The sequence below is a fragment of the Cottoperca gobio genome, chromosome 3 (genome assembly GCF_900634415.1).
Source record: "Cottoperca gobio chromosome 3, fCotGob3.1, whole genome shotgun sequence".
Taxonomy (NCBI): Eukaryota; Metazoa; Chordata; class Actinopteri; order Perciformes; family Bovichtidae; genus Cottoperca; species Cottoperca gobio.
In genome coordinates, this window is record NC_041357.1 from 8,306,105 (window position 1) to 8,320,794 (window position 14,690).

The following is a 14,690-nucleotide window of genomic DNA, read 5'->3' on the forward strand; positions in this document are numbered from 1 at the left end:
TCTTGTACTGAAATTGTGAATACTTTTTTATTTTAATTAGTATTTCTGTGTACGTAATGACTGCTTGTTTGACTGAATTGTGTTGTTATGAAGTTATATACTGTATAGATGTACTTTGTTCGTTATGCGCTTGTAAAATAGATCTTGATGTTAATGAGACTTCCTGATATTTTAGATTTGTACCTTATTGTTATTTTATATTTAAGTAAGTAAGTCAATTGAAAATTGTCTGTGGACAATTGTTTGGCTTCGCCGCACTGCAGTACTTTATTTTGAAAGCTTCAACCGGAAGTCACGAACAGCTTCCGTCCATCTTGACCGTGGTGCTTTAGACCAGAGCAGCCGAGCAGAGCAGCCTGTCTGCTGGGGAGAGACAGAGGAAAAGTTAGTCAAGATGGCAAATCCCTCAGACCCGGAGTGAAGGGGCACCGCTCCCCGAAAAAAGCTGAGCCTGTCGCCCCCAACAATGCAAACTGCTCCAGGAGGTAAGAACCATCAAGCTCGGTTAACTGTTTCTACGACAATTAAAAAAATGTTGAAGTAAAAAAAAAAAAAATTTAAAAAAAGGATTTCGTTGTATTGTTCACTCTCCTTTTCGGCTGCAGTATTCATTCAAGAAAGAAACTACTAACGTACGTAACCTTTGCTATCTAGCAGAACTTAACTTCATGTTAAAATGTCACAATTTTACTAGTTAACGTTAACTAGATAACTCTTTCTCATTTGAATTAGTGGCAACGGTTAGTGGGAATTCATAGTCCTTTATCTTAGTCGTTTTGCTAACGGTGTTCGGAATTGAAACTTTGCTAACGTTAACTTACGTTAAAGTTACACGGTTCTGCCATGGTAAAATTCTAGATAGAAAAGCGTATACAGGCACGGTTTTATTTATTCTTTTTACAAACTGCTCACACACACATATCCGCCAACGGTCATTCTTGTTTGCTGATGAAGCAAAGTGACAGTTTTAGACAGCGGCTAACGCTCAGTCTGCTCCAAGCTTACTCTTCGATGTTTCTTCTCTTCTGGCTGAAACTCACCACTACAGGCAGTCCTCGGTTAAATACAGCTTTATAAGACTAACCTGTCATTAAAAGAACGGACGGAAGTTGCTGCTAACGTCTCTACAGCAGCATACAGCCCTGCCAACGGCCGCCGTCGGTAACCCGGCGTCCTTCCTTTGGAAAATTCCGGGATGCAGCGCCAGTAGTACCGACAGCTGTATTTTTAGGAATGGGTGGATACCAAAAACGAAAAATATTTATTTTTGTCTCGGCGGTGAATGCCACAAGCCTATGCGCAAGGCGATGGCGAGGAGGCGACCTATAAATGCATGTATGAGTTTTTGAAGGCTGTTTTTTTTTTTCTTGCTATTGCAGCAGCACAAAGTCTGCAGGGCTGAAGCAACAGGGACACTGTCGCATTTCTAGTGAGGCTGTCTTCTCTCGTGCACTGTAAAAGTCATTGCATATGTATGAAAGGGAGGGAGAGGCGTGTACAAGGAGACACAAGAGAGCATTGTCTGTTATAAATATGTTATTTCATTCCTCCCTTAACTTCTAACATCCTCCTGCAGGCTTGACAGGGATTCCCTAAAGAAAAATGCCAGTGAGGCTGAAGCTGATGTGACACAGCGTGTGCTGGAAGAAAGCTGAGTCATCAAATATCAATCCCTCTGGGAGCTACTAAGCAGCAGAGAGCAGCTCATATCACCTAATGCCTAGCTAGAAGAGATCCTCACACCCCCCAACCACCAACGGAGATTATCAGACAGGAGAAGACGTTGCAGAAACCCCCTCCAGCAGGAATATATCCAGCACTGGCTGCAGACGAAACAAATTTTGGCACCAGAACGCCTAACAGTGACTGCTGTCCCAGCCGCCAACAGAGCTAAGAATGGCATCGCAGTGCTTCAGCTGAACCTTCCCAACTGACTGACCCAAGTTTATAGAAACATCAACAATCAGCTGATAAAACCACCATTGTTCTCTATCAGTTTTACCTCAAACCATCAGTGTAAAGTTTGGAAGTAGGTTGCTCCTCTCAGCCCAGCCAGGCACCACCACAGTCAACCCGCCTTCACCCCGCCTCGCAGACCATGATGTTTCGCGATCAGGTGGGCGTGCTTGCCAGCTGGTTCAAGGGGTGGAATGAGTGCGAGCAGACGGTGGCTCTGCTGTCCCTCCTGAAGAGGGTGAGCCGGACCCAGGCCCGCTTCCTGCAGCTCTGTCTGGAGCACTCCCTCGCCGAGTGCACCGAACTGCAGGTCCTGGAGGGAGAGGCCAACAACCCAGGTAGGACAGCCAGCTGGTCAGACACGGTCAACGGATACATCATCCACTAAGACATGATTAAGATTTATTTAGAGGCATTGACAGCCCAGAGTTATTAATTTGTTTCTCAGACTGCATTTATCTCATGTTGGTCTTATTATGAGGTCAAGGTCGAGGTCAAGTTTGTAAAACAAACTCGTCTAAGATTGATTATTAATCATTTGTTTTCTGATCAAAAAGAAAGACACAGTAGGCAAATTGTACAACTCTTTTGTTTTGTTTTGTTTTTTCTTTTGCCCACTCATTCAAAAATTCAGAGGGCTTTCAAGGGCATCTTTTCCCAAAGGACTGTCCAAAATACTCCTGCAGATCCATCAAGAGTAATAACTAGCTGAATCACTGACGGTATGAAACTGAGCAAAGTGTTGCGCTGAACCGTAGCCAGTCAGTAAATGATTGTGGAAGGAGGTTGGGGTCTTGTATAGTGTTAGCTCAGCTGGTACTGTGGCTGGCTGTCAGTCAGTCAGTCAGTCAGTCAGTGTGCCTGCCTATAGCGCTGGAGCTCTCTCAGGGTTGGTATCACGCCAAGGCACCCAAGGGGGGTTCTGGCTGGGATTTGTTGCATCAGACTGCAGCGTGGCCATGGAAACAAAAACCCTAGCAACCAACTGGGCTCATGAAAAATAGAAAGAAGTGCTGCTGCTGCCGCGATGAAGAGCAGGCGTCTGTGTGTACCTATGGCAACATCTGCATGCAGTAACACATCTGCTGGCTTACACTGGGGTGACATAATGGCCCTGCCCTGCAGTGACACTCACACATTACACAGAGTTTCCATCAGGGTTTACAATGGGCAGTGGCTGCAGTTAATGCAGGCTGGTCTTTGTTATTGTTTAATATATGAAGCCGGAGACATCATAGCACACTACGTGAAGTTTCCCTAATCGACCCCTCCCAAGTCAGGCTGGTTCATACTGTCAGAGAGATCAAAGCAGATTGAAGACATGTGGAGGAGGTGGTGGAGGGGGGGTGATGTCTCCTTACATCCAGACAACAGGTTTTTATCTCTTTTCTTATTATGTTCAGAATACAGTGCATCATATATGAGTCAAAGAGACATTTGCTTGTGATCTTTGTGTTGGTACTTGAGTCACAGTCATAATTCACTCTTGTATTCTGTGTGAATCTTCATTCCCAGCTAGCAAGACTCTGACTTATGGTCTTGGTCAGGGGTCGGCAACCTTTACTATCAAAAGAGCCATTTTGCCCCATCTTCCACCAAATAAGATTGGTCTGGAGCCGCAAAACATATTTGATAACACTGCTTATAAATGTTATATATAGTTATACTATATTTGTTGCACTTATGAAATGACAGAATGACAATAAAGGAAACGGTTTAGATAGTATTGCTATTTTTACCTGTTTTAACAAAAGGAAAACACCAAACTCTTTTGAAGAAGTAAAAGATACACTGGCATGTTTAGGCCTACTTTGAAAAAAAAAAAAAAAATACACAGAACTATGCAGGCCTATTTGAGTCCTCCCCATATTTGTTGAATCAAATAAATATTTAATTAATATAATATAAAAATACACAAAACAAAGAAAATACAATGTAAAAATAAAATTAATACAAAAGTAACCCACTTTGAAAAACAAACAAACGCCTAATAGCTTAAAAAGAGTAAACATGAAAAAATATGCCAGTTTGTATTTAATTATGTCCGTTTTCACCCCTGTGTCAGTGTCACAATATCATCTCAAACTCCAAGATAAGAGGTGTTCCTTTTGAAAGATTGTCCACTGTGCATTAAAAAATACATAAAAATAAACATTTAGTTCCATGTTTTTGTCAAAGCTACAGGGAGCCACCACAGAGAGGTTAAAGAGCCGCATGTGGCTCCTGAGCCGCGGGTTGCAGACCCCCTGGTCTAGGTAATGCAACGTGAAGGAAATGCGCTTGTGGGTGGAAAGAGGCTAGTTTTGGTTGTTTACGTAAAATAACATATTAAAAAGGTTAAAGAATAATTTCACTTGTAGCTTATGATTGGTATTTGGTGATTTGCACAATGTGCGTGTACACTGAACAGGTTGGATATCTGTGGATATGGAGGTGAGTGAGTGAGGGGCGTGACAGCAACATCGGAAACCAACATTACAGTATATCGTCATAATTACCTTGATTATGTTAATAATTTAGTTTTAATTGACCCTAATAATACTTAATTTAACACTAACATCGTGGTTTTCTTAAAGTTAAATGTATTGTAGATACACATTAGCATTTATACAGAAAGTGATGTTATTATGTTATTAGGCCTAAGTAATGCTAGTGCTTCTTTATTTTTGTTGTACTTTCTTGTGCACATTCTGTGACCAACCAAATTCCCTAATTTCAAGTTTGTAAATGTTTACACATATCTTGCTTTACTACAAATCATGTTTGCTGAAGACAGATTATTCCCAAACAAACAACTCAAACAGAATAATTTTTCAGAAGATTCAGTGACTTAAAATGAGTGTAGTTTAGCATCAGGGCAGGTTTTGTTTGTTAATGTACAGTCAAGAATGAGCTGACGCAGTAGGAAGGATTTCACCAAACATAATGACCAGATTAGATCACTGAGAAATTCACTGTCCAAGCTTTGTGCCTCTGAACAGACCATTGATGACGGCCTGCTCTCTCTGTGTGATCAGGTCAGGGATACAATGTGAGGTAACCTTATGGTTTGCAATCACTGACTACAATTACATGAATATTAGTATTTCAAGTTCTAGCTCAAGAAGATTCTCTTCCTAATGCCTGAATCTGATCAATTCAGATAAGGTCATAATCACAGTAAGCACATACACGTCAACACACCTGGATTTCCTTTCAATATTTCCATTTGTTGGAACACGTTGAACTTTTTTGTCCAGTCTGTACCTAAGATGCAGTTACAAAGCATACAACATGTAATAAAGTTATATTCAGTTTTGTCTGAAGCTCATTACTTCCAGTAATTGAGATAATGGTGTTCATGTAAATGTAGTCATTCCATACAGAGCAGCATCTGTTTTGCTCATCCCTTGGAAATGATCACATCTGTCTGATAATGAGCTGTGTTGCTTAAAGTCTTGCAAAACTTTAAAATATTGTTAATACACAAGTCAACCAAGCGGACCATACTGTAATGATTAAATTACATGGCAATTGTAAAAAAAAGTTTCCCCCAGCAAAGATACTTTTGTATCATCCAGAGCACTCGTTTCCCTATTTTCAACAAGCATGGCTGTGTAATTTCAGTACAAACATTCTGTGCAACAAGCTCTGTCCCAGTGGAATCATGCTTAAGGAAATTTTAATGGACTTCTATCCTTTGTACCTCCCAGATTACATTTTGGGCCACGCCCTAGAGTTTTCTCCCACCTGTATCAGCTTGTGGTCGCTTCTCGTCCGCTGATTCAGCTAACTGAGATGGAATCAGTGGGCCTGTTTCAGCGCTGTAGACTTAACGTCAGGACACGTGCTGCTGAAAAGAGGGAGATTGAGAACGTTGTCTGGTTACGTGATCCCTCTGGTATGTTGTGGTAGGTTGTTTAAGTGCTTTTGTGCTCAAGTAAGGCAGATACACTGGTCTGCTGTTTTACTGGGCCGATACTGATCTTGTATTGATTATGGAGTATTTTATAGTTTGAAGTTTATTTTTTACCACAGCGATACAAGGATGCCTAAAAGCATATTAGTTATGTGTGTATTACTGCGTTGTTAGTCTTGATAATAAAAACAAAAAACTTTCAAGAATAAGAAAAACACTGAAAACCTGTATTTTGATCCATTTAAAAAAAAAAATTATTATTTATTGGCAATGCAAGTCTAAAAATAGCTATTTAAAAATACATGTAAGATACTTTTTTGGTGCTTCAAATTGCTAATCCCCATAAACTCAGTCTGTTTAGGAGCAGAACCACAAATCTGCTTTTCTCCGACCATGAGCCCTTCATGCACAATTGTTCGTCTACTAACTGATAGGTAAGGAGTGCAGAAATGGAACCTGCAGGCTGTTCAAGGGTTAACATGCAGCTGGAAGTCTTGAGCTGAGTGGAAAAGCGCAACTATTTGGAAAGCGCTGTACAAATGAATGGAATCCTCAGTGACCTACTTTTCTCAGCGGCTGAGAGCCGGCCTTGTTTTGGGACCCAACGAGTGATGCAAATTTTTTTTTTTTTTTTGCGACTTGAGATGCAATTACAGTAAATGGTGTCATTATCTCACTGAAAGGCAGAGTAACATCATGCAGGAATTATTTTTATTGTAGTTTTTCATGCTATATTTAGGTTGTCAGTTTGTCACTCCCGTGAGTAATTTGCTTGCTTTTAAGCATTTCAGTTCAGATGTGTAATTCAGACTTTACCCAAAGTCAACCAGGGAGATTTATAATCATCCTTACCAAATCACCTCACAGAATATACTTTTGTTGAAAGTCGAACCACAGCATGAACATTTATTTCCTGGTTTTCTTCTGGGATTTCTGACAGGAGTAATCTGTAGCCTCCAGCATTTCAGTCTTAGTTATTTGGGAATGTAACTTCCTGTCCCCCCCTTAAGGAGAACAAAACTTCTTTTGAGACAATCCCAAGAGGGACAATATCAGATCAAGTTGAGAGGACATGAAGCAGAGTGCTGTCTGAAGGACGAAACACACACACACACACACACACACACACACACACACACAGGGTGTAGGGGTGGTGCAAGGGGTGGGGTTAGGACAGGACAGTGGGCCTGGTGTTCTGAATGACTAACTTTATTTTTGTGTGGTGTGGTGTGGACCTGGCCAGCACGGCTGTTTGAGCTGGAAGGAGGCAGGCAGTGATTCGATATGTACAAGCAGCTGTGTTGAAGAACTTGAAGGTGAAAGAGACGGAGGTCTGTGTTTGGGATAAGTTGCAGCAGTCACTGCGTTTAATTTTCTTGCTGTTCGGAGTTGTATCTCCATGATTGTTTGCACTTTTTGTACGTCGCTTTGGACAAAAGCGTCAGCTAAATGAACTGTAATGTAATTGAGAATTCATCCCTTTCAGTTTGGTAAGCCCAGAAATCCTTCAATTGGGTGTCCATCTTTGTTGTTTTTATAGTGAGAGAGAGAGAGTGAGAGAGTGAGAGAGTGAGAGAGAGAGAGTGAGAGAGTGAGAGTGAGAGAGAGTTCCTTCAATTGGGTCTCCATCTTTGTTGTTTTTATAGTGAGAGAGAGAGAGAGAGAGAGAGAGAGAGAGAGAGAGAGAGAGAGAGAGAGAGAGAGAGAGAGAGAGAGAGAGAGAGGAGAGAGAGAGAGAGAGAGAGAGAGAGAGAGAGAGAGAGAGAGAGAGAGAGAGAGAGAGAGAGAGAGAGAGAGAGAGAGAGAAATATATATTCCTGTTGCACTCTCTGCCTAAACTAGGTCTGATGAAAACCTGGGCTGGAAATCTACATTCCTGGCTTAGGCGGAAAATGGTTCCGGTGTTGGGGATACTGTCTAGGAATGTGGGCACGTCGAAGCACACTTGAGTCAGGCGCTCAGCAAGAGTTGGATGGGGGGGAAAGACACAGTGGAAAAGGAAAGCTGATTCCACCTTCAGTGGAGCTAAGGTCTCCTGAGTACACTGTGGTATTGAAGTGGGGGGGGAGGTGAAAACTTAGAGAATACTGGTGCCATTTACAGCTGATGATCATGCACTCCTTTCTCAGCTTGGTCTAACTTTCCCCAAGTTAAATTTATGAAATGTTTTTGATTTAGTTTTTTCCTGGAGGAGAATTCCATTTCTAGGTGGTTGGCAGAAGTATAACATCATCAGTACTGATACAACACTTAACAGCACCATGAACTAATAAAACAGAGTCTTTGACAAACCAAATGAAGGCTTCCTAAAAAAAAAAAAAAAAGCCCTACCAGTATCACCCTTTAACTTGACTCTGATGTAGTTGACCTGCTTTGCCAAGGGAGTAGCTATAAATACTGGACCCCAGAGAGATAAAAAAAAGTTTGAAGTGGAATGGATATCTGATATTTCACACACTTTTTCCATTTGTCAACATCCTTTGTCCCTTTCTAAACATCTCATTTGGCCAATCCGTCAAAGAGAGAGTGAGAGAGAAAACTTGTCTCTGGTTTGGGCGCCAAACTATTTCATCGCACCCACGCATGAGCAAACAGTTTATTTCTGGAAGTTGACGGCGTGTTCTGTGAACTCGTACTGAACCTCAGGAATGGGGACAGACAACCTGCCAAAACGACCAGAGGGGAAAACGAAATAAAGCTTGTCTTTTCCCTTCTGTCTCTACAGCAAAGGTTTCTTCTTTTCAGTTTTCAGTTTCAGGTGTGTGTTTTTTTTCTGTGTGTGGGTATTTTTTCTGGGTGTGTGTGGAAAAAAAGAGAATGGACAGAAACTGGGATTTAGGACTAGCTGCCAAAAGGACTCCACCATGTTGATGGAAGCTACTCGAAGCTTCAGACATGTCAGGCTCTTGATTTTATCTCTGAGAGAGAGGCGGACGAGGTGTCATTGATAGCAGGGATTATGCAATCAAGTTGCTTCCTAAATCCTCAAGATTTAGTTTCTCACAGAACCCTTCTATGCTTCTTAATAACTCTGATCCCAGCTTTGCTTTCCCTAGCAAATTGGATTATTGCGCCATGTGTATATCTGTGCATGTTTACAACCGGCCTCAAACTAAAAGACGCACTATCCTCAGTTATGATTGAGTAGCCAGTCTAATAGCGTTAAGGAAGTGTTTCAAACAGACAGGATACACATTGATTACATTTTTGGCTGGTATGGTTTTAATGGTACACAAAAAGAACAGGTAGTTGCAAACTGGCTTTTCGGTCTGACGGGGGTTTTGTATATTTTTGGTACAGCAGGGGGAAAAAGACAACAATTTCTTATTTATTTTGAAAGCTGACAAACACTAAACAGTTGCTCATGGGCCACAATTCTTGCCAAAATACTCAAACATTTACAAATGGTCACAAAGTATTTCAATAGAAAAAACACAAGTAGTAGGTTAATGTTGCTCTGAATTATTTTGAAAACTATGTACCCATGAAGGAACACTGTAGCGGGTCTCAACCACTCTGATCCGAGTATGAAGGCAGCAACAAACACTCCTACAATGTTAGTTGTTGGTTTGGCCCAGTCTGAATCGTCAATGAGAGGCTGGTTGAACATTATGGGGGGAAGGACAGGACTGGTCCCTCTGTCTGTGTTAGCCTGCATCGCAAATGAATTGCATGTTTGTTGTTGCTATTTCTGTAGACATAATGTTGCGGACTTGATCAGGGAACCTTGTTGACACAAAGCTTCAATCTGCTCCATTACTCTTCATTGAACACTGTCCAGCAGGGTTTAGCCAACAGACAACACACCTTCAAAGCTTTCCAGGAGGAACACACACAATTTAACTTATTACATACACTGTAATTGTGTGTGTGTGTGTGTGTGTGTGTGTGTGTGTGTGTGTGTGTGTGTGTGTGTGTGTGTGTGTGTGTGTATGTGTCAGAGAGAGTGAGAGAGAGTGAGAGAGAGAAAGAAAGAAAGAGAGCGTATAAGAGAGAGGGTGAGAACAGGTGAGGGATACCAGTCTGTCTCATAGATGACCAGTCTCGGCCTGACCAGACCAGACATACAGGCGTATAATGTTTCCCTATATAGCCCCCCAGACCAGCCCGATCCCCACCCTGCTCTCAGGCAGCTGGCTGTGCTATACAGTACACTGCTTGTGTAATGAGGCTGTTTAAACTCGGGAACTATCCGGTCAACAGCACAGATCTGTACAAGCCAGCACACAAATTAACATGCGTTTGACTTGGAACAGGGAACATGCTGGTCCATAAACTTCACATTGTCACCCAGTAACTTATCTAAACATTGGCGTTCAATGGTTCTAAAGTGTACACCTGCAGATGACAATTAGAAAAAAGACTGATGATCTCTAACCTCAATAATAAACATATAGCTCTCTAACCATGTCAACCATAACTAAAGGGCAAATTTAAGGCTGAGCTTTTTGAATTGGACTGCATTAGATTTTGAGCTTTGCAATTTAGAGCCATGAAGAAAGTATTGCATGACTTTTACGTTTTTAAGGCATAGTCGCTAAATTCAATTCCCTTGCAGTGTGGGTAGATCACCATTTGGTTGATCAGTTAATTTTTACTGTTCTGTGGAGCACAAAAGCTCGCCATGACCACCCGCTGCTTTTCTACCGCTATATTTTGTGTGATGATTCTTTTGCACATGCGCATTTGTTTACAAACACCGGTTACTCCTATTCATAGAATAATGTTGAAAAGGGCTAGGTCATCTTGATATTTCCTTTTATAATTTTCTTTTTCTTTTAAGAATATTCAGGGATGTCCTTAGTTTGCTGGCCCAGCTGAGCCAAGATGTTTAATGTGGGGTTCTGCTTCAGTCTTAGCTGTGTCTCTTGCTGTCCTTTCTGTCCTCACATGAATGGACGCTGACACAGGACACAGCAAGGCGCCGCACGCTTGTTTCCCTCTGATTGGTTGACATGCTGTTGGCTACAACAGACAGCGTGACATCAGCAATACCCACCAGTGAAAGAGCCCCATGGCAATGGTTGCCATGGCGTCCATACAACAGCAGTCTTTGAATCCCTGATGGTTGGAAATGACCTTATTCAAACCAGACTCCTCCAGGAAGCTGTGTTCACCAACTGGCCAAGGTGCTCAGTCCAGGTGTCTGTGTAGAACTTATCAATCACTTTTCATAAAAAAGCCTCAACTAAGAAACCAACCTCACGCTTTAAGACTTACTAAGGATAAGTACTTTTTACATCTTTGGTTTTAATTTACATCAGATCACATGGCTTTGTCTACACCATACTTTGACTGAAAGTAAGTGCTTATAATCTTAAGACTCCAATAGCCCATATTGTGTCCTGATATTTAATCTTAAATATGTAATTGTTCTAAACATTTATGAATAAAGAACTGACAGTTCTTTGTCTATAAATGCTATTACGAATCAGTTCAAAATGGTCTCAACAAGTAGTTGACTGTAATCTGTAAATTAATTAATAACAGTATATCAGAGTAACAGATATCAGAGGATCATAATTACCCTGTTTTTGATGACTACAAAATACTGTAAACTGAATGCAGAGGAAAAACAAACAACATGACAAACACAACAATTTGCATCCTTATATATAGTGATATTTTATGTCTGTGTATCTTAAAGTATCAATTAATCCTGTAATAATCCTATTAAAGTGAATCCAAGCAAAGCCTGTTCCTTGCAGACGTTGTTACTTTTTACCAAAAATTGCTGACAAGATCATATCAGACATAGATGTAAAACATGATACTCAAAACTGCTTTATGGGCTTGTATGTGGTTATTGCAGAATATGTGACCACAGTCTGTTACATGAGGACCCACTTGAAATTTCTTGCTGCTAAATATTTATTAGGTTGTGTGATGCTTGCTCACAGTTGTCTTTGCTTTTCCCACAGAGTAAAACCCACCTTGAATTTTCAAGTGCTAGTTGGATGTTGATATTTCAGAAAATCATTTAATCTGGTGTACAACCATCCGGCTGCCATGTTTGACCACTGATTGACTATGGTGAACGAAGAGTAGAGCTCTCGTCGCCTCAGGCTGTTGTCGTGTTTTTCTGAATGGGTTTGTGCTGTGTCTATTCACATGGTGTTCCAGCCGGATGCTGAAGCTATGTCCCTCAGGCTGTGGACAGCCGAGGATACAGGGTAAACACGTCTGTCTCACACTCACACATTCCACTTGACACTTGAATGTACATCACAAGCTGCAGCGAAACACACACGCTTTATTGCAAACACACACTCGTTCAGCACAGCAGGAGTGACCAGTGTAGCTTGAAAGACTCCGACTGGGCTGTAGGCAGTAGACATACTGGTGTAATCAAACAAGTTAGTTAAGTGCTACATGTATTGTTACCATCTGTCCATGATTTTAAATACGTGTTATGGTTTATACACAGTAGAGTTTGAAGGCCAGTATATCAGTTAGTCTGATATGGCAGATACATTTGACACTATTATTTAGCATATGAAGACTAAAATGTCTATAGGTCCCAGATGTTTGGTCTCATTGGAAACACCAATTGCAATAGCATTTAGACCAGGGGTGCCCACACTTTTTTGGCTTGTGAGCTACTTTTGCACGATCTACCCACACTACACTCGCGATTGACGATTTTGGGCACCCCTGACCATCATTTGACAGAAAACCAAAACATTTTTTTAAATTAGATATATCTGTAAGCTCTTTCAATGCAGGGTGACCCACACGACAACATGTATTCAATGGTATGAATGCATGACATTTTTGTTGTGAACATTCATTTTTATCAGAAGTGGAAAATGTTAATATGTTCCCAGAAACATCCAAAAGAAAATTGGGGATGCAGCCTTTATCAATTATGCACCAAAGCTATGGAACACTTTACCTGCAGACATTAGGGAGGCAAGCTCTCTCAATATCTTCAAAAGTAAGCTAAAAACATATCTTTTTACTTTAGCCTTTTAATGGTGATATTTTATATATTTTTATCTTAGCCTTTTAATAGTGCCACTTTAAACTAATTTAAATGATTTCATACATTTTTAAGCTTGTTTTCCTGAAGGAGGATCATTTAGTGTTGAGGAAGTAAGAAAGTTAAAAGTAAGGTTGAGAGAGCAAGAGGAAAAAGTAATGTCAAAGAGAAAGATTAAATCTGAAGCGCTGAAAACAATGGAAGAACATAAAGACAGTTTATGTTATGGGAGAAGGAAGCAGAGAACAGGGATAGGAAGAAAGTATGTGGATTATTTGCAAAGACAAATATAGATGAAAGTACAGACAAAGGGATTATGAAAATGTCAAAGAATGTGTAAAGGCTGCTATTTTTATACAATTTTAATTCTGCTATATTATATTATTTTAATTCTGTTATTTTATCTGCTATTTGATACTATTTTAATTCAGCTATTTTTATAATGGTACTTCAAACTCATTTACATCTAACACTGATTATTGTACTGTAAATGCTCTTATTCTGTCTAATCTTGTTCTAATTGTTATGTTTTTGCTGTGAAGCACTTTGGGCTGCAATTCTTATATGAAAGGTGCTATACAAATAAAGCTTATTATTATTATTATTATTATTATTATTATTATTATTATTATAAAGCTTATTAATATCAGATGGCAGATATTAAGTGAAACTCTGAGGGCAATGCTGCATGCAAGTTTAACCATTGAACTCAAGGACTTAAGGCCCTTTCACACAGTTCCGTATGGCAGAAACGTATGCTGGCGTATATGAAAATGAGCAAAAAATTTGTCATAGTCCAAATACGTCCAACTTTTCATCAGATTGGAAAAGTGAACGTATACAGATACACATGTCTAACCTATTGATAGCGTATCACTTATACAAAACGTATCAGACGAATGCCCAACGAATGCATAGCATATACAAAAATATGGCGTATACAAAATATCGTCAATATGCTGGTGTACGTCGATATAAGGTAAGGCATAAGTAGTATTCGTTAAGAGCACGCTGTGTTATGCTGGGGTACGTTGTTGAACGCTGCGGCCGTGAAAATAACATAGTCCGGCAGTGGCTCAGTCAGTAGGGGCTTGGACTGTGAGCCCTAGGGTTGCTGGTTAACGTCACCGACCCGACCTAAAAAATGGAGTGTGGCTGCTACTTGGAGAGGTCCCAGTTCACCTCCTGCCCTGACATGGTGCCCTTGAGCAAGGCACCGGACATCCCCCTTCCTCCCATTGCTCTCCGGGCGCTGTCCTATGAGCTGCCCACTGCTCCTAGTAGTAGACTCCTGGTACTACGATGGGTTAAAAGCAGAGAATAAATGTCACTGTGTGTGCTGTGTGCTCTGCATGTGTGACCATTAAAAAGAGGGTTTCATCCCTCCAAATCTTAAATCTAAATGTTTTGAGCATTTTCAAAATTTTCAGACATACCCCATTTGTGCTTCATAAGTTATGCAGACGTTACACATAAGTTCAGGTACGTTAGATGTACGTGAATACACGTGAATACGTATGTTAGGTTTACGTCGGCTGACGGTGAACCCTACAGCCAATTTATTGATGACGAGTGGATAACCTATTTGTAACCTATGTTAAACTTATACCTGACGACGGAGTAACTTATTAAACATGTTTCTACAGTACAGCTAGCGTTCAGCTAGCGTTTTGGGAGCTTATTGGGGTTTGAATATAGTATATAGGGTCCCTGTGAGTAGCTCATCCTCACTTCTTCACAGCACGTCTTGATGAATACATCAACCCATCATCAGAGAGCATGGAGGATGCTGAGAGGCTGCGACAAGAGTACATTCTAGCCGTTCTCCAGCATCAGCATGACGTGAACCAAATG

The 14,690-nt window shown here is 40.7% G+C and overlaps 1 protein-coding gene across 4 annotated transcripts in view; it reads left to right on the top strand.

The window, feature by feature from the left end:
- Positions 1–314: 314 nt before the first annotated feature.
- The window catches only part of samd4a (sterile alpha motif domain containing 4A), a 57,972-nt gene continuing 43,596 nt past the window's right edge, over positions 315–14,690 (top strand). For 2 of the 4 annotated variants that reach the window (XM_029428690.1, XM_029428693.1), the window contains exons 1-2: positions 317–485; positions 1,577–2,294. In XM_029428690.1, the coding sequence (XP_029284550.1) occupies positions 2,099–2,294 (196 nt within the window). In that variant the 5' untranslated portion in view covers positions 317–485; positions 1,577–2,098. Of the gene's footprint in view, positions 486–1,576; positions 2,295–14,690 lie in introns of all 4 variants that reach the window. The other 2 variants (XM_029428692.1, XM_029428691.1) reach the window with 2 other exon arrangements.